This window comes from Synchiropus splendidus, chromosome 15 (genome assembly GCF_027744825.2).
Source record: "Synchiropus splendidus isolate RoL2022-P1 chromosome 15, RoL_Sspl_1.0, whole genome shotgun sequence".
Taxonomy (NCBI): Eukaryota; Metazoa; Chordata; class Actinopteri; order Syngnathiformes; family Callionymidae; genus Synchiropus; species Synchiropus splendidus.
In genome coordinates, this window is record NC_071348.1 from 12,290,715 (window position 1) to 12,311,756 (window position 21,042).

The following is a 21,042-nucleotide window of genomic DNA, read 5'->3' on the forward strand; positions in this document are numbered from 1 at the left end:
AAACTAAACGGAGAAACATGAAAATGACCACTAGAAAGTTGAACTTGTTGTTAACAAAACCAGCAAAGGATCTGTCATTTCCGCCTCCAACCTATTTTGGTGGGCAGCATTTTTTTTGGTATGACATTAATAAAACAATAAGTTTGTTTTAATGTTTTTTTTGCGATACCAATAACACTAAAAATGTATATCACCAGCTCTTCCAAGTGATGCCCAAATATGAAAAGAGGAACCCACTCAAGCGTCAAATTAGAAATGAAAGTGAAGCCCAGAGGGAAAAACGGGCTTTTACCCTCTTGATATTTCACAGGAAGCACAAAAATAGTCTGAACACATAAACAAATAAAGAGAGACCAAAAGATTTCAGACAAATCCACAAAGACAATCACAAGTTTGTTTGTTTTTTTTTGGTGTTTATTGAACGAAATAATGCAAACAGGAACATGAAGGAACATAAAAGTGTCATTGAGTTTGTGTGACGATAAATCAATGCGCTGGTTACTGACATGATATTGATCAATGCAGAACACAGTACTGACAACTTTCACAAAGATTTTGTTCCAATTCTGCCTTGAAAAATACCTTTTGTGTGGCTGAAAAAATAAATAATCAGGTACCCTGATGAGCCGAAACATTATGACCGTGGAGACATTTTTAAAAGAAAACTTTACTTCCTTTTAAAACTTCATTCATTTGTGGTCATAATGTTACGGCGGATCAGTCTGTCATTACCTATTGATGTTACATAAAGAGTCTCTTCGAGTTCATTCTTTCACTGTAATGTACATTAGTTATATTCAAAATTACAAGCATTTTAACTTTGCTCCAGGAACAATGAGAGTTAGACTCTGTATATTTCAGAGCTCCTATTTTCATACTCAGTCACATGACTGCAGGCGTTACACCCATACCAGCTGTACATTATACTTCCCTTCCATTCACAATATATTAATAAATATTACCAACACCGTCATGACAGTTAGGGGATTAGTGAGCTGTGAGGTCGCATCACAGTCCATCAAGTGTCTTTTGGCGACGGAAGCGCTGGTTTGGTCGCATCATTTTCAGTCAAACCCCTGATGCAGAATCATCTTCACCAGTGATGCTCGAATAAACCATCGACCCCAGTGCTTGGTCACCTTTTTTTACGCACTGAATAGAAACACACACTCACACAAGTACATTGTCAGGTTTAACACTTCAGTTGCAAGAGGGATGCGCTCTTTGACAGCTAGACCTTTTGAGCTCGCACATGCTGGGAAGGAAATGACAACCTTTCTGATGCGACGGATACAAATGTTGCCGACTGAAACTTTTTTTACTCCCACCAGATAAGAAATCATTGATGTTCTGTTGATCAACGAAGGTCTACACTGGGAGGATTTCGGCAGGAAATATATGGGTGAATAGGTTTGGGTCAGCACCTCACCTTTGCTGAGTGAAACTAGTCTTGGGAGACACAGATGTAAGAAGTAAAGAGAACCTCCGACAGCAGGATGCAGACTCAAAGAAAGGCCACGAAGATGTCAAGAATGTTGACCTCTGTAGTCAGCAGTGATTGAAAAACAGTATTGGAGGGTTGTAGAAACAGTGTCCTGTTTGTCAGAGCCCACTAGATGGCGCTCTTGGTTTAGAAATAATCAGACATTTCATTGAATTACGTGTTCAAGTCCAAACATTTTACAGCAGACAGTGCCATCTGGTGGCCTCTGAAAATCAGGACACTGTTTCATGAAACCTCATCGACCCATCACTTCTAGTTGTTCATCTTATTCGTCTTGTCGTCTGGTTACTGAAGGTTTCCATGTGGCCTGGACAGTAAATATGAGGGCCTTCAATTTTGATCGTGATATTATTGTTCCACTTCCAAAATATGGAGATGAAAGGAGGGATAGCATGAAAGAAAGGCAACACTTAGGGAGCCATTATTGATCCCAGCCACCTTGGGATAAAGATAAGCTTGTATAAGTCTAGAAACCTGGTGCAGTCCATGTTGAAAATGAAGTCCTTGCCTCGGTGCCGGGGTTCAGCTACGGAGAGGTCACAGTGGGGAGAACAGTCCTGTGACTCACCGGACAAACTTCACTTCTATCCAGCTAAGATCGCAGACACTAGAGCGTGCAGTGGGAGCAGCTGTCTGTATAAAATGCCTCCCTCCAGATGTGGTCTTAGTAGCGTTGGTGAGGTGCTGAACTAAACAAAACTTCAATGATTTCCCATCATCGTGCTAGTATGGGATGAAGTTGACCGAAGACATGAGACACAAGAAAACAAAAACATTGTTTCTCCTTGCCCTGACACTTTGACAGGCAGCAGACACAGCAACATTTATCGGACGGATGAAAAGCATGAATGGATGAATCTTGAACATCATGAAATTAAAAAAAAAAAAAAAATAGCAGGTTAACATTGCGTGAATTAGAAATATTTACAATAACTGGTACAAATTCAACATTGTCCGTAGGTCATGTCCTGACCTGAAAAAGTGGCATTTCCGGGGCACTGAGTGAGGATGAGCAACAATTCGGAACAAGAGAAAGTGGTGAAATTTCCAAAGAGGAAAAGGTTACAAGAGATTTTATGCAGCAGAAGATGGAGCGGGAGAACTGGGTTGCCACTGCGTCTCGCCTAGCCAAGGGATCAGGGAAGGATCGCGATTCATTTGGCCTTGATTTCTGAGTAGTTGCTGCCATCATCCCCCTGCCCTAAGACCCCTTCCCTGGGCCTGGCACCAATAAACTCCAGAGCAGCATAATTCAACTCTTGCCTCTCCAGTCCTGCCAAAGAGCCCACAGGTTGATAATCCCCGTCTTCTCCCTGAAGACAGAAGGACGCATCAGTGTGGAGAACCGCTGGCGTTCACTATCACGACAACCGGCATTGAAATGTTTCTGGTCTGATCGCAATTGCACTGCTGTTGCTCACACCAGGCATCAAGAGCGACAATTCTCAACCAAAGCTGACGGTGGTCTGTGGCTGAGGCCATTCTACTTATTTAGCGTAAGGACTTTTGAAAGAGTTTAGAAGAAAACGGGGACCTATTGTGTTTGTCATGGTTTGTTACCTCACTTTAGTATATATTGAAATGGGGGCGAATGTTGTCAGATTTGGTGGGGAAACGTTTGTTGTTGATAATGTTTCATTTGGCAAATCTTCTCCGTTTGTAGTCCAATGATGCCAAAGTTATAGTAGCAAGCTTCATGTACGGAAAATCCTGGAAGGATCAGGGGTTGCAAGATACACTGCCCTGGAAAAACAACTCCTCTGCATTGAAGGACTTCATTGAAATATTTCTCTATTTGCCTATGTGGAAGATAGGCAGGGTTTTTTTTTCATACAGAGGCACAGTAGATTATTATCATATGGATGATATGGATATTGTTATTGAACTTTTATTCTCATTTTTCTAGGCCATCTGCCTAGAGATCTACCTAGAAACTACAAACTATTTCTGCATTTCACAGAGTGTGGGGACATTGTGGTAAAAACAATGACAATTCTTGGATCTGAACTAATGATGAGGTTTCATGAAACAGTGTCCTGATTTTCAGAGGCCACCAGATGGCACTGTCTGCTGTAAAATGTTGAACAACTGATTCAATGAAATGTCACACAATTTCTAATCTTGAGGCTTCTGAAAATTTGGACATGGTTTCATCAACCCAGCGATACTGTTCCATGATACTTCATCTACCCATCTCACTCGGGGTTGACACTTTTAGTCACTAACGTATTTAAAAATGTAAATTGTACAGCAGAAATAGTTGAGCTGACAAATTTGCAAAGGATTGTGGGACAGTTGGGAACACCATGGCCAGTTCTTGCCATTGTTTTTACATTCAGTGTTCTTACAACGAGGCAGTCATATTTGCAAATCTTAGCAAAATATAACTTCATAAATTGAAATGATCTGTATGCAAAGCTACTTTATGAGAGTGTGAGATTTCATTTCAATAGAAAATGGCACTGTAGGAAGCCACTTTAAATCCATTAAGGCCAAATCACGGAAGTTCACCACTGAAGCTTCAGAGGCTGGAAATATGAAGCTAAAATATGTCCGTTGACCGAATGAATGAGGCCCTTTCTCCACTGCTCTGATCTACTTTATACTGTAAGACATACAACCATGAAGCTTGTTGTCTTTTCGGTCTGAGGGAAGATGAGGCGGCCATTACTGCAGTCTGATCGGACTTCTATGTAACAGTAGTTAATAGCAGGTAAGGAAAAACAAAAAGGCAAAAGGAATGATGGAATTATTATCTGATTCCAAAGAAGACATTTCAATGCCGGGACAGTAAGGTGTTAGTTGACAAAAACGTTTTAATAGTAACAAGCTTCGGTTAGCATTCACATTCAAGTGTACGTCAGCGACAATGAAGCCTGAAAGCTTGCAACAGTGAGACTGGTACTTTAACAGGGATTTATTTAGAACCTTACCGTGGTTTCCTCTAGAATGGAGTTAAACTTTGAGCCCAACAGCTCTGTCTTAAGCTGCGCCAGAGTTAGGGGAGAGAAAAACAGACAACGCAGAGAAGCGATGAAAGGAAGAGAAAACAATGTGTTGAAATGTCAAGACTGGAGCGTCTGGAATGTTATTGACGAGATTCCCTGAAGCAAAATATATTTCCAGAGGTCAAGTAGGCGCCTCGGAGCCATTTTCCTTTTTTTTCTTTTCTTTTTTTTTTTTTTTACACACAAATACACTGTGAGAATGACATCTGACCCATCCGGCATCATTTTCCAGTATCATGTCTCACCACTTTCTTCCTCAGATTTTGTTTGTCCTTCTTGACTGCGCTGTAGTACAAAGCTGGGTTTTCCAGAACCACGTCGTGCCTAGGGTTGCCATTCTCTCTGAGGATGGAGTCACATGATCAGACTCTGCCTTGATTGCCACGAACGCAGGGCGACACGCCAAGCCTGGGCATCCATTTTAAAACATCATGCCTCTGTGTGGTGGTCCAACTGCGGCTGTGGGTGTTGGTGTTACCTGATGGGTTTAGTTGCTGAGCTCACACTCGCTTTGACGTGAAGGTTGCAGTTTGGAGGATGTTTGGTTAAGAGGGGCGGGTCAAGTAGCATTTTGAAGGTCAGGATTTTAAAGCAGGATCACAGCAGGAAACGGGAGTTTCATATTTCATATTAGACCAACATGCTATCCCATCAGAGGGTGTGGAGAATTTTCAATCATCCTCAATGTGGATCAGTGTGTTTTAGAATGGATGACAAGGCTTAAGTGTTTCCTTAGATTAAAACTTTTCTACATTAGTAGCTCATACTCACTTCTTGTTGTTTTGTCCGACGTATCTCACCGCAGCAATGATGAAGGCTATGACTGCTACTCCTCCGATCGTTCCCACTATAACAGCCATCATGTATTTTTCTGGGAAAAAAGACCCTCATTTATTGACTTGTATTGGCCCCTTCTGAACCATGTCTTCTAACACAATTCCATGACCATCGCTCTCTCTCCTCATTTGCTTCTAATAACAAGGAGAACATCCTACTTGTGACACCATTTATGACAGGAAAAATGCTCTGATGCAGTGATGACCCAAAGTGGATTTTCCACCCATAGGCTTCTTTACTTCGATGTCTCAGATCCCTCAACTACTGGGTGTGTACACTTTTCTAATGCATCCTTCGTTGACATCAAACAAACTGGGATGCCATCGGAAGTAGTGTACAGTATAAGTCTCTTGTGAAGTGGACTTTTGCGTCCAAGGGTGACCCCTGTCGTGGTAAATGTTGACACCATTGGTTTGCGATTACTGTCACAGTCACTGGAAATGTTTTCCCTCACGTGGCATTTCCACTTCATCAGACTGTCCTACACGTAAAAAGAAACTGTAGTTGTGGGAGGGGTGAAGCCCTGGTTAAGGTTCCAACATTCAGTTTCACTTATAGTTAATCCATTCTCACTCCCACGGCGTAACGTTAAACGTTGTAAAGTTGACTTTTGCGCCCTATACCGACAACAAAGGCAGCCTCCATGTTGCATGTTGACGTATAGGTGTTTCATCGCTATTGGTATCAGTGAAGTCTTAACTTTAACTCTTGTGATCATGAGCTTGACTCACGGTAACAAGCACAGCTAGCAAAAAAGATGACAATGAAAGTTTGCGATTGTCACCCCGGCGCATCCTTACCCTAGTCCATTGTCTTTGAACGTCTGGCAATGCCACTGACGGGGAAAGTGTTGGTAAAATTGCCAACAGTATGTACTAACATGCAACATGGAAGGTTTAGTTTCATGTCAACATTGGACGCAAAGGTCCGCTTGACAGGTGTGTTGGCCCTTAAGGAGTGAGAGTGTGTTGGTCCCACCCGGGCCTGGTCCCTGGTCATAAACAGGGAAATGCACTATAGATAGAACTGCCTGACTCTTACTTCAAAATAAAAAAAGACCCCAAAGCCAGCTCCTTGCATCAGGTAATTTTATGGTTTTCATTTTCAAAAAGGTGGCCTGGGACAAGTTGACAGGCTGATGTGGCCCTTATGGAGACATCTATAAACCCCGGTGGTGCAATCCTCCAGTCACAGAACTGCAAAGTCAGCTCCTGTTTACCACTCCAAGGATTCATTTGTAGAAAAGAAGTGTTCTTTTAACTGCCCTATTGACCATCGCTTCGTCTCGACGCCTCACTGAATGTGAAGTAAACAAAGAAGTAATGAGTTATAAAGAAACAATGAAACCCAAAACAAAGACTCACTCTCCTGCTGCAGCTCCATTGGGACACTCTGCCTTCCATATACATTGGAGATGCTGCAGTGGACATTGACCGCAGGTCCGCCGTTATTGACCCGCTCTCCCTTCTCCCGCAGCTTGATCATACCCGTCGACGTGTGTCCGTCCGTGTGGGTGTAGAAGCTGTAGCGGTTGTCTGTTTCATTGATGGTGACGTTCAAGTCCGGTAGGTAGAACTCTACGGTGGGTTCTGGGTTTCCCATGGCAACGCAGACGCACTGGACACCCTCTCTCACCACCGTACACTTTGACTCATCCAGAAGAACTGGGGCATCTGTAAGATATGGATGTTTAACCTCCAGAGTCGACGTTTGTTTGAGAAGGGTTGCTGAAGAACTCACATTCCACTGTGATGTTCAGAGAGCTGCTGGCTCGGCCGTGTTCGTTTTCAGCCAGGCAGCGGTAGACGCCGTCCCCCTGCGGCGTGATGTCTTTGATGGTCAGCACGGACAACTCATCTGCCGTGATGGTGCCCACCAGCTCACCATTTTTCAGCCAGGTGAGGGTGGGAGCCGGGCTGCCCTGCGTGCTGCAGTGCAGATACAGCGACACTCCCTCCTGGACAACCATGGACTCATTCACGGTGGGCTCACGTGGGGGGTCTGCAATACAGTAGAAATAGACCACTGAATTTATAAGACTTCAAACAGGCTGATATATTTTTAAATATGTGGATGAGAATCTAGTTTAAATGCTATTCTAAAGAGTTAGAGAGAGTTCATTTGTACATTTGTTCACGGTTCGAAAATGTTTCAAAGGAGAAAGACTCACATTTGACAGTCAAATAGAGAGACGCGTTCATGACGCCGTAGACGTTGTCAGCCACGCAGGTGTAGACTCCTTCATTGGCCGGTGTCGCATCATCCAGAGTGAGAGAAAGGTTGGCCGCCGTGTCCCACAGAAGCTCCTGCTCCCCGAACTTCCAGACGATCTTAGACACCGGGTTGCTGTCCACCTCACAGTGCAGCGTCACAGAGCCGCCCTCCATCACCTCTGAGGACACGTTCACCCAGACGGAGCGAGGAGCGTCTGGAGGCAAGATGGATAGCACAATAGCGCAACTTGACTTGGGCAACAGCTGCTTTTCGCCAGTGCCAATGTGGATTAATGAGCGATGACGGTGAACGGTAGCGGATTGCGAAAGATTAAATTCATTATTACACACAGTTGGTCTGTGAGAACCCATGTTTATGATATCCATAAACTATCCCTACTGTGCTTGATAATCATAGAGAGCCGCAATGCTCTCTGATATTCATCCGGATTCTAAGCAAGACAGCAAATGAAAACCCATTCAAAATGAATGTGTAATATCATGTATTGTAGCAGACAGGTTTGTGTAAAGAGACACTGGAATAGTGTGCACTATTGGTCAAAAATCCCTATGTTACCAAAAATAAAATATCATTATTTTTAAAAACTCGTTCAATTCTTTTTGTATTAATAATTTTACTAATGATATTGTTCTCTTATTATTATAATAATTTGTTGCATGTTGCTGCTCATCCCATTTGTGAGCAAACACAGGTACCATACTTGCTATACTTACACTTGATGTCCAGAGAGATGAGTCTCTCATAAACCAGTGAGGTGTTTTGGAAGAAGACCCTGCACCCCAGCAGCTGCCCGTTGTGCATCGGCCTGGGCGTGAAGGTCAGTGTGTTGGAGAGCACAGCCGTGTTTCCTTCCTCAACATAGTCGCTGCTGAACTCCGGGTCGGGCAGGTAGTCAGTATACATCCACTGGATCTCTGGCGTCATGTCGGGACAGTTGCCTGGTGCGTAACAGGTCAACTCAAGACTTTCATCACTCACTATCTCCTCAGGAACATCAATGTTGGGTTGCTCTGTGGAAAGATATCAGCTTGAATACATGCTAAGGTTGTGTACCAGGGGATTATCCTACCGAGAACTTTGAGCTCAGCAAAGTCTGGGAAGGTGTACATGTTGGCCCCGCCCAGGTCAGCACGGAAGTAGTATCTCCCTGAGTGCTCTGGTCCGACATTGTTGATGAGCAGAGTGCAGTTCCTCTGGTGCAGGTCACCCAGCAGCTTGGTGCGACCCTTGTAGCTCTCGTGCACAACGTCCGTTCGTGTTTTGTAGACTACAGGGGGGAAAAGTTGAGGGTACGGCTGCCCGAAATACCAGATTCCATGGATGCCACGGTACGGCCGGATGCCGGACGGATACATGAAGGTGCATGGGATGACAACACACGAGTTGGTCATTGCTGAGATGTCCCGAGGTACCCAGACGTGCCACTGGCAGCCGGCATCTGAATGAAATCGAATTTTGGTCATTTAAATGAGATTAAATTCTTCATGAATAAAAGGACAAAAACATTCTGTAGGTTGCATGAAAACATTCCTTTCATAACCATAACATTATGACCACCTAGAATATATATGTTTTGGGGTAGGGACTTGACTTCAAAAGTTTTGGGGTGAATAAAATTCAAATTATTGAAGGCTAACATGAAGACTCCATCAACACTGATGCACAACACAGGAGGAACATTCATCTGCTTCCCCATCAGTTGCATCTTCATCCAGCTCAGTTTTTAGGAAATTTTCCAGATTATTCTGGACATTCACAATCTCCACTTGAATACATCTCGAAGGGCAAAGTTAGTGAGATTGACAAACCAATCTCACTAACTTCACTGTCAATCGCACATCTTGTTTTAGGCGACAAATAAGGAATAATAAGGGCAGAAATATCAACCATCGTAAAGTCATGACTGAACCATTACACCTTTTGTTATGAACTTGTCAAAGAAATTCTGGTCCTTTTAAATAAAATAAAGGCTTGAAATATACTGTAACTCTGTTGCCACTTTACCTTTGAGGATCCACAGCAGTGGGAAAAGCAACGTCAGCCTGAACATGGTCCCCGCTGGCAGAGAAAAAGCAAGTTTATTTCTATGTGATGTTAATGGGACCATAAACGTGTTAACAGAGGAACACTTCAAGCTGACAGTGTTTCTCCTGATGGCCTTTTCTTTCATGTGTTATTGTTAAGTGCATCACAAAAGCCACTTCACTGAGTTAAGCTAATAAATACCTTGATATTTTCACTGAAAAGAAACAGTAGCAGAACAGGAACCGCTTATCAGCAGCTTCTCACTCACACCCTGACAGCTCGACAAACCTCTTCTCTGTTGGAGGAAGAAGAAGGTTGCTGGTGAGATCGGCGTCATGATATGATGTCATCACTAGCAGCCCACTCTCTCTCTCACAAACACACACACACACGCAGAGTAGATGGCAGAAGCAGTGACACGTCATAGCACCTGTTGTTGCCGCTCAGTCACTGCTGAATGACGCTCAGTGTGGCGAACATCTGACACCGAGCCAAACTCCACACATGCCATCATCTCCAGTGAGTTATGAAGCTTTGTGAGCATAACTCTTTAGCCCACTAACCATGCACTTAAAACTGTATATTATTGTCATTTTCCTTTGAGAGTTTGATATTTCTATTTAATTCATGATGGATTAAAGCTACTATCTAGCTTCTCTTTTTAATAATGAAGGATACTTGAAACATGCCCTCCATATTTTTGGTTTAGAATAGGTGAGAAAAGTGAGTAAAAATTGTCTAAATATAGACTGTACTTTTTGCTTCTATCTTTTGTGTGATCTTTATTTGTATTTTAATCATTATTCACTGTTATTTTCTATTTTAATTCACTTTAATCTACAAAGCACTTTTCTCATATATGCATTTGTCACAGTACATTACTCCATACTGGCCACATACTGTTATTACAGAAATGCTTCAGCAAACTTGTTTGAAAAAGCAGAAATGTTAAGTATGGAACTGGGTTATGAAGCAATCTCAAGTGGTCAGACTGAGGAACTGAACAGTCGCTCCTCAGAAGAGAAGTGGTAAGGCTAATCATTTAAAACATAGAGCAGTGAAAATAGTGGCTAATATTTCTGCAGGAGAGGAGGGGAAAGCCTTCGTCACGCTGCAGCAGCCGGTGCGTACAGATGGAGAGTCAGAGTGTGGATTGTGCATTTGAGCTTCGTGATTAACACGTCTTTACATCCCCCAGAGAATATGGTGCCAATATTAGCTTGGAGAGGGAGAGGGATGTTTGTGACTGTGGGTCTGTTCCTGTTGACCACCGTAGTTGGATTGAACACATTAAGGGATATCAGTCACCTGGTCCGGGGGCCAAATCCGGCCAGTCAAGTCATCTTATGTGGCCCAGAAGATACTGTTGATGTTGTGAGACAAAACTAGGACCAGGACAAAACTTAACATGATGAGAACAGCTAGGCGTTGAAAAGACCTGACTATGACTTGACTTGACAATGACTTGTCTGAACTTGATGAGCCAGGAGAACAGCTTGACTTGATGGTGATGAGACGAGACGGGACTCAACTAGACCGTTACTTTCTTCACTTGACAGGGAGACTTTGCTTGATGAGGCGATGATTTGACAAGATGGGACTCGATAGACTGTGACTTGACGTGAAGACTTCATGGGCAAGACAAGATGAGGCAATGACAATAGACAGTTTAACGTGGAGACTTGACCTTGACGGGGTAAGATGAGATGATGACTTTACCTGACATGACAGTATTCGGCTGGACAGTTATTTGACATGACCTGGAAATTTGACTTGACTGAACAAGACGAGACTCTGACTTTACTCGATAGTGCACGACTAGATGGTCACTTGACTTGACTGGGTAAGACAAGTTGATGACTTGACATGACAGGACTCAACTAGATGGTCACTTGACTCGACTGGGTAAGACAAGATGATGACTTGACATGACAGGACTCGACTAGACAGTCACTTGACTTGAGAAGGAGACTTTGCTTGATGGGGCAAGATGAGACAATGACTTGACAAGTCTGGGCACGACTTGTCAAGACGGTTACTTGACTTGACGTTGAAACGCAGACTAACAAACCATAACTGGGGACGTGCAACGTGCATTTTGCTTAGACTCATATTTCAAGTGTTATGAGTCGTGCCTTATGGGTCTCAGGTGTTGGCTCACCCCAGCCACATAGAGGAAGAGGCAGAGGACACCCTGGACAGCTCCCTCAGCCTGCACCTCTGTCAGAGATGAACATGCCAGAAAATAAAGCAACAATTGAGCAACTTTTGTTGTGATTTTAGTTCCACCATCTGTTAACAAATGGAGGAATCCAGGCGAGAGGTCCTACATCAGGGAGTGATGCCAAGCAGCCAGGCAGGACCACTGACACCACCACCTCCTCCTCCTCTCCAACAACGGCCTCATTGAGGGGACAGATAAGAGCTGGCACACACATACGTGTGCGCACACTCACGACACATGCCGCACACTTGCCTCATACCAGCCTCAGCACCAGGCTCCTACTCCTCCTCAGTCTTGGACTGTTCTTGGTCCTGAATCCTCGATTCTACTGGAGAAGACAGATAAAAAGTGATGTGAGATAAGCACATGAGTGCAAGTCATTCTCAACATATGGGCGGAGGCTGGCTGGAATTTCTGGATCGGCCCACTCAGCATTCTTTATTTTCTGCTTTGCTTCCATACCTTTTGACTCTCAGCGTCCGGCGCCATGCAGATTTGTGGCAGAATGAAATAAAAATAGACATTAAACCCAACTGTTTTGATGCTCCAGCTGTCCCGAAGGCAAGGGCAGAGTCTGTGCAGCGAACATTCTGTGACTCAACACCACTTCTGAAGCAACATACGGAGAGTAGGCGGAACTTGTGATATGGGGATGTAAATGAAAGATTTATGTTAGTTTGATCAAGACTTCAAGAACTTGAAAACCGCAATTGCATAGTTGTACAGTGAGGGAAGACCTGTGGGGGCGACGGTCAGCCCAGATTACATTTACAGTTCACGCCACAAAGGCGACTTGTCTCCAAGATGACAGACTTTTTCTCCCTCATTGTATCGTGTAGGATGAGTCAGTGTCCATGATGATGTAAAGGCAGGGATGGCGTGTTGGGGTCGGGTGAGGGGATTCCTTTGTCAATGCATACAATTGAAGGCAAACACAGAGGTTCTGGAGATCACTCAGGAATTAAAACTCATATACTGAGTCCACGCTATGATTTAACTGAGCAAATATATCGATAACATTCAGGTGGAGCGGTCAAATAGTGACATTTCTGGTTTGTATTTTTGTAGTTCCTTCGGCGGAAATCTTAAATAGTCCTTTTTGAATTGTATGGAATTATGACAGATGCTGTTGAAGGGAGCTCCAGACCAGAACTTTTATCTGCAGATAGCACTCTTCAAAAAAGTCGCTAAAAAAACGTTCTTTGTATCACCTGTTTTTAGGTTGCACCATGTTTTAATATCCTCTCGGTTGCTCTCTGACAGATGCAAAGAAGAGACTGGATTTCATTCAAGTCGGCTAAAGATATTACAAAATGCTGACTCCAAAACGGACCAAATGAAATAGAGAGTGACTTGGAAAATATGGACCAGGGATGGACACAAAAAAGTGTGTCAATATAGTTTAAAAATCTAAAAGAAATGAAGGCACTGGACTAGAACTCTCTGCAAGACACGATGAGTGTGAGGGTTTGTTGTTAGGATGCCGCTCGTGACATCGTGGCATAATTGGGAGTTTAAATAAACTGTTTTTGTACTTTTTGTTTTGTTATTATTAAATTGAATTCCAAAGGTTTCTAGTCATGAAATACAATAGCACACCAAAGCACCACTGTGATGGCTAGAGCGCACTGGAGCCTCACTATAAGGAGGTTGTAGGTTCGATTCCAGCTTGAGGCAACTCCTGAAGTGAACTGGTGTTCTGGAGGTCCTATGTTCCCCCACACTTGTAGGCACTCTGGTTTCCTCCCACGGTCCAAATAACACAGGACTTAATCATCAGTCCTACATTTTCCATAAAACAGCAACAGTTTATAATGTCAATGTGTGTGACGGTTCGAGGCAGCCTATGCCTTTTACCTCACATAGCTAGGGTGGTCAGAGGATGAAAAACAATGAATTTAATACAAGTAGATAATAAAGAAGAGCAGAAGTTCAGACTCCAGAAGTTAATGATCATGATAACTAAAATTAAAAAGTACAAATATATGAGGTTCTAATTTCTTACAGTCACCAATATACAATTGAAAAAATATTTTCTGAAGTCATAAGTGACTAACACTTGTGTTAACATGTTGTGCTATATTTCTGCTGGAGATATTGTACTTTTACTTAGATATTACTAAGATGGCAAGTGACAATGGTGATGGTCTCATCATCATAACTTGTTTAAAGATGGCAGCTTCACGGTCCGACTAAACCACAGTGACATCAGTAACTCCACCATGGGTCCTTGTTTTCCCGGGCTGAAACAATGTGATCCATCACCAAGGTCAATCTGCGCTATGCACTTTACATTTCAGCTGTTTCTTTACTTTGAACCTGCCTGTCTGTTTGACGTAGAACTGCCTCAAGCATCACGGTCGAAGATTCTGATGATTTTATTTTAGGATCTAATAAATGTTCATGCCATTTCTACACTGCTGCATTTCATTCATCTCTCATCGTTTTACTAAAGTTACGCAGCCATTTAGTTTAGTTTTGTAGTTTTCATGAAGCATCAGTTTGAACCAGCATCGTGTGTTTGGAGCTCTGTCCATCGGTGTTTGAACAAAAGAGGTGAAGATGACCACCACACAGATGCCCTGGAGACGTGTTCACATGAATAAGCAACCATGCACGTCAGCAGAATAGATGCCAACGCACCCCTCGGTGTGGGCAGCGCGGCCCTTTGACCCCACTCACATCGCCCTCTGTGTGTAAATGAAATGTTTGAAAGCAAGATGACTGAGAGGAATAACAATGCAGTCCCACTGACAGTCCAGCAGAGAACCTCTTCTGCGGTAACACGACCACTCCACAAGTCATTCCACCTCACATTCGGCGAAACAATCACAGACACTTCATCAGGTCACGACACCTTTCATGAGTCATTTTACGCTGGAGAAACTGTCGTCACAACGTGAAGGGCTCCACACAAACAGCTCAAGAGGAACATGTACATTGTGAGGATTCTCTGTTGCAAAAGCGTTTGCTCCTGACAGAACGGGGGAGAAAGAAAGGGGAGCTTGTGTGCAGAACACTGGCCATTGTTCAAGGCAGAAGCTGGAGGAATTTTTCCGGAACAGACCCGCTCACAGCTTGTACTTCGCAGTGCGCCGGTCACACACGTTGGACCAGCAAAAGCCCCGACCAAAATACTCAAAGGAGCAGATGGTCTTAAAACACGACCGCTCCTACTCGCTCACACACACACTGGCGCTAAATAACAATGTAAACAGTTAGTTTGGAGATTTCCACATAAGCCGGCCTCGACTGTGTTTGTCAGAGGAAGCATGGTTCTGTTTGACTGGGATTTCTAATAATATATTGTGTTTACATTTAGATCACGCATGTCTTTTCTGACAAAGATAAAAAGCGCAGTAGAAATGTAACTTGTAAGAATCTCTGGTTTGAGATCAGACCTTTGACTGACGTCATGTCTTCTTTCACGCAAGAGGCCGAAATCTTAAACACTCTTTTGTATAAAATATTTATCAACCCATCCATAGCTGGACAGATGTGTTTGACACATGAAGTAGAAAGTAACAAGTTGGAATGTGCGACATTCACTTTGAAGTCAATTTAAATAAAAATAAAATATCAAAAAATAATTTATATACACTATATTTTTCATGGAAGGCTCCAAAAATGCATACCAAACATATATTATCATTCTATATTCAGACAGACTCTTCCTCACACTTCTGTTTTCTGTTATGATAGTTTTATGGTTGGAATGTCTTCCAGATATTTAAAACAAAACAGAAATACATCGACTACATAATGAGGAAAAATAAGAATTGAAATTGTAACTTTCTATTTACAGTCTGTAGTAATATTAGGGCAGAATGTCACACCAATCGATAGGTTAATACAAGATAAACAAGAGCAAGAAGGTGACCATGTTGAATTTAGCTCTCAACATTTTGCTCTCAGCTTCATCTGTTGCAGTGCATGTATGTCTCCAGGACCCAGGACAGGAACAGCCTCTTCCCCTGAGCCGTCAGACTGTTAAATTTGTGATCAGCCTTTGTTGTTTGTGGGTGGAAATGCTATTACCACCAGGCTGTTAAAGACAAACATAGAACCATGACAACTATCAGTATATCATGTCCTCGACTTCAACACATCTGATCTCAACTTAACTCATCTGAAAGTCTTACTGGGATTATTGCACATGATTTAATAAGCATTTTCTTCAGGTAATCCAATACTTTTCCATCGTTTCTTCGGCCAAAGTAGGTTTGTGTCTGGTGAATATTAACTCAATCAATGAGTTTATATATATATATATATATATATATATATATATATATATATATATATATATATATATATATATATATATATATATGATGGAAATATTTCTTAATCTGAAAGACACCATTTTGTTTCACTGCTCTTCAGCTCCGCACCAATCAAAAACACTGATAAGCCATATTCATGATTTCCACCTGGCAACCTCTCAGGCCGTGGCGATCCTCATCTCAGCGAGCAGATGGCGAGCCACAGGACTTCTGTCCCTGAAGCGCGCCATGCTTGCGGTGCTGACAGTAAAGTGAAGCAGGAACCAGAGTTGCTCCATCATAGCTCCGTTTTTATACAGTGATTTAGCTAAAGGCTTCAGTTAGAGCTGCAGTGATGATGTCCCACACCACCATGAGGTTTTCTTTTCAACAAATAACAGCCACAGCGAAGCACTGAAATACAAGTCCATCTCAAAGAACTGAACATGTGTCCAGGTATAGCTCTTAAACAGCAAAAAAAAGCAAAAAAACAAACCTGTGTTGGTGAATTCCCAAGCGGTCCTATAGGAGAAGTGCCCGCTGACCTTCTTCTGGCTGGTCACCAGCACCACCTCTCACCACTTTCAGTACCAAGCCCCAGCAGTGGAGAATTCACAGCCCTCCCCATCATGACCACCAGCGGCACAAGCGGCACCAACACCCCTCCCAGTCCTTCAGTGTAGCATCATTGTTCTGCGGCTTCGCCCCGAAGCTTGACCATTCATAAATACACGGGGGGCCACAAAGAGCCGCACTGTTCCAGCTCGCCCCAACAAATATGCCCATGTCTTTGTGCCTCGCTGGCCTCTCTAGTGATCAGTTTACGCTGGATGGAACGCAGCATATTTGATCCCTGATGGCACCCAGATATTTGCTTGGTGAAGACTGTGGAGGGGAGATGGATGAAGACGCACTGATCAGACATGTGTGCACTTGTTTTCGTTGGAATTCATTAATGCATGAGACTTGTTTTGTGTCATCCCTGACTGATTCAACAGCAGTGATAGGGAATAACCAAAATAGAGGGGAGGAACAGGGAGCGGCAAGCGACAGACGTCACAGAGAATAACACTGCTGTTAGTCATGTTTGGACTCCTGCCTTTATATCAGTGCCATGAAACAAAATATAGAACAATGAGGGGGACAAAAATCATTTGTCTTCAATAGATCTTTGACTGTGGTGCTTTTCCTGTTCAAAAAATAAAAGTGCATTTCAAATGTCATTGCATTTTAAAACTGTGTCGTACTCAGATATGTTTATTATGGGATGTTTAAAGGCTTTCAACAGGCCATTTAACCATGAGAAGCAAAAAGTCAGAATGGTGAGTCATGTTTGCTCATTGAACTTAAGGAAACTCATTGATAGCGTCACAGGCACCTCTCTGTGGCTGAAGGGAAGGATGATGCGTCATCCAAGTCACATCATAGACGTGCAAAGAGCATGAAACACTAACATGGCAGGAGTTACGACCCACATTGCAGGATCAATAAGCAGCACCACGTCCATGAATATCAACTCCCGAACCATTTTGTTCCGTCCGTATGGGCCACAAATTATTTTATTTTTTTTGGATGGTTTAAATACCAAAACAATTCAAAGTTTATTCAGCTTTTTTGGAGTGTTGGGTTAAAAATGGGTGGACATGGGTGTGAGCAAACACATAGATGCTGGGGGTCCTCACTCATCCACGTGGTGCCTAGCATTTGTCACGACACTCCAGGACTCGGTAGCACACCTCCTCCCTCCTGCAACACAGCCACCATTGTTCCGTGTGGCCTTCAGGGACACAAGAGCCCAGCCTGAGCCTGACACCGCACAACACTGGGAAGTCGATGTGCCCAGATAATTGTCTTTTAATCACAACAATCCCCTTTTCACTGCACTCGCTCATTTGTCTCTGTCCCTCGCTCCGCCCCTTTCTCTCTGGGTGGGATTCCTGTTTACTTTAGCACTTTTACTTCAAATAGCCACTTTGAGCTTGGAGGTCATGGACATGGTGATGAAAACAGAACCTCACTCATGACTTAGGCTGAAAACTAAACCTGAAATGAAATGCATTTTTTGCCTGATGTCAGTTCACTTGGTGGAATAACAAGAGGGTCAGAGGCAGCGATGGGTACATGAGGTATCGTGAAACAGTATTGCAGGGTAGATCAGGACCCAAATCATGTGACCATGGGTGATGGAAGGAAGTTAGACAAGCGCATATTATGCTCCCTTTACATACGAAATTGTGCGTTTCAAACAATATTGTCGTCATGGATCACATACTTCTATGAGTTCTTTACGTTGGTGTTGGCTGTTCACCAATATATCCACCAGGGGGAGCAGCCCAGAGTCAAAAGTTTGTCACAATGACTGAGGAGTCAGTATTGATCATGTACCTCTAACACAAAAGAGGACACGGAGGCAGCGTTGTAGGAGGTGATGGTCGATGAGTCTGTTAAATATATCGCGACGAGAATTTCTTCATGTCTCATTAGAGCTGCGTATCAGGTAGTAGCAGCAACACTGCCTCCCCATGGTCTCCGGTGGTACTGCTCTGTTTGGCCCATATCCTTAAGCTTTGTGGAAACATGCAGAAATACAGATGAAATGAACACAGTGCACAGACAGAAGGCTTTGTCTGTATCCGGATCCGTATGTAGCGCTGAGCATAAAAAGGTCTTAAAGCGTAACACACTGCGACCAATGATGCCACAGAAGTCTGCCTACTGTGGTGCATGCTGAGTGGTAGGCCTCTGGGAGCACCTCTGTATGGTTTAACCCTTACCCCAACCACTTCTTTTGTAAGTGTTGAACAGTGCATTGAAGCGCAGGAAACAGAGCAGGAGGGGAAACATTTCACTCAATAGAAAAGCTAATGCGTCTACATGCAAGGCCGATTTCTGTCTCCCATAGGTCCACTTGAGGATCGTTCCCACCTTAGAAGCGGGAATATGTTGACCAGTGAATGAAAGGCTTTGCACAGGGCCAGACGGCTGGTCACTCTCCAAGAGCAAGGCCCGAGACGCATGATGTGGTACAATTGGAATAAACCATATCCAGAGAAGAATTCACGAGATGATAACCATGGTCTATGACTTAGAGGGGAATATTAGAAACTGCTTGACTGCTCAACACTAGTTTCCTGATCGAGAAGTTCCATCCAAGCGTCCATACGCGCAGTTTGCGTGACACTGAGAATCTAACCAATTGGGAGCCACCAACACAGCCCAGCTGGGATTCAGACAAGAGTGTTTTCCCAATGTCTGCCTCTGTCCGGGGCCACCACAACCTCGGATTAGAAATACAATGCTCGTGTCACTGAATCACTCTCCTTGGCAAAGGTTGTAAACAAACATCTCCTGGACAGCCTGCAACACCTACGAAATGCAATCTCGTCCACGATGCTGGATTGCGACAAGGTCATTCTTGAGGTCATTATTTCTCATCTTCATTCATATTCGAGGTCAGTCCAAGGTCCCGACTCCACCAGATCTCCTTCATATGTCAAAATATTCGATTGTGTGGGTGGAAGAGTTGGTCTTCAGAATGGACAACTTTCTACATTCAAATAGCTTTTCACCACTCCATGGTGACCACCTCCATTGCAAACCTTGAAATACATTCATATTTTTCCATGTCCAGAACATGTCAGCTTGGACTGGTAAGTCTACTAGTTACCGTTGGTTAAAGCTCCACAGACGATAGTCAGATTTTCCACCAATAAATGGAGGGGCCTGAGGACAGAGGGTGAGGGAGCTGCTCATCTGAAACAAGTGCCAGAACAACTGAGAGTAAAGGATCCATTGTCTGACACACATTTCCACTGTGCAGAATGTCATGTTCCAAACAATCATGATAACTATGAATCACTATTTCTCCACTCAGAAATGTCAGACGTCGACCCCTGACTCAGGGACTGATGTGAAGAATTGGGTCAAACTCAAAGTTTGAGCTCCAATAAGCTGCTCCTTTATCACACCAGACTTCATCCCCAAAGGTGTCCATGAAATCTCTCACTCGGCTTCAGTTCAATCCAACTGGCCTTAGGGATTAAGGATTAGGAATATTTCTGATGTATGGGTCGAATGATGGCATACATTTCAACTAATTTCCTTGAAGTGCAAAACATTCATTCATCCAATATTTACTTGTCAACACGGTGTAGAGACAGTAGCACTGACACAGAAGTGAGTTAGAAGAGGCAGAGTTGAGTTGTCCTCACGGGGAATGATAAAAGTGGAGATCAGACATGAGTTTATCAGAGGGACTGTTTAGGTGGAGGAGTTTAAAGACAACACGTTGGAGACACGGAAACACAGAGCACGTTGGAGATAAAAGGAGCAGGAGGAGACCACTCCTGAGGTTCATGGGTCATGTAAAGGAGGACTAGAAGAAGACAGGTGTAACCAGGTTGGACAATCATGACAGGCCAAAGCAACCATGCGTGGAAAAGCAAAACAACCAAACTTCAAAATCCACTTTTCTTTAAGTTCAAAATTGTCAACATAGAGGGAAAGAGGGATGCAAGACTTCAGAACCTGGATTCATATGAGCATTGTGAAGCATTTTTATAGTAAACAGTATTCACCTCAAGAAATTCTACATATATGTGGAATTCTGTTTTTTTCCATAATCATTTCAATCTGGATTATTAATAATCTAATCTAATAATAATCTAAATATTAGTACAGCACAGAAAACTTTTCAAATACTACGAATACATTTAAAGAGGAGCATCATGGATGGTCTTACCTCAGCAGCTGATCTGAAGCAGAGGGGGGAGGCAGAGCAGAAGCATGGAAGGATGGAATTCTCTCCTTCGCCATTTGCTCATCTCTCCCCAGCACCCTCCCACCCTTTTTCTCACTCTCTCCCTTCATCCCTGCCCTTTGTTTTTCATCTCAGACTGACTGTATAGTTCAGTAACACAGCACAAAATACAGCGCTGCTTTTGA

At 43.3% G+C, this 21,042-nt stretch overlaps 1 protein-coding gene across 6 annotated transcripts; it reads right to left on the bottom strand.

Moving 5' to 3' along the window:
- Window positions 1–405: 405 nt before the first annotated feature.
- LOC128771847 (myelin-associated glycoprotein-like) lies at window positions 406–20,842 on the bottom strand. Of its 6 annotated transcripts, XM_053887655.1 has the most exons (13): window positions 16,595–20,841; window positions 12,086–12,161; window positions 9,811–9,904; window positions 9,589–9,642; window positions 8,654–9,022; window positions 8,298–8,594; window positions 7,520–7,777; window positions 7,090–7,350; window positions 6,714–7,022; window positions 5,284–5,383; window positions 4,758–4,854; window positions 4,438–4,491; window positions 406–2,817 (listed from the first exon to the last, which is right to left on the bottom strand). In XM_053887655.1, exons 4-13 carry the CDS (start codon window positions 9,632–9,634, stop codon window positions 2,659–2,661), a joined length of 1,950 nt encoding a protein of 649 aa, XP_053743630.1. In that variant the 5' UTR covers window positions 9,635–9,642; window positions 9,811–9,904; window positions 12,086–12,161; window positions 16,595–20,841; the 3' UTR covers window positions 406–2,658. The 6 variants fall into 6 exon arrangements, with proteins under 6 accessions (XP_053743630.1, XP_053743631.1, XP_053743629.1 ...); XM_053887656.1 differs by lacking the exon at window positions 9,811–9,904; XM_053887654.1 differs by having other exon boundaries at window positions 9,811–12,161.
- Between the last annotated feature and the right edge of the window lie 200 nt (window positions 20,843–21,042).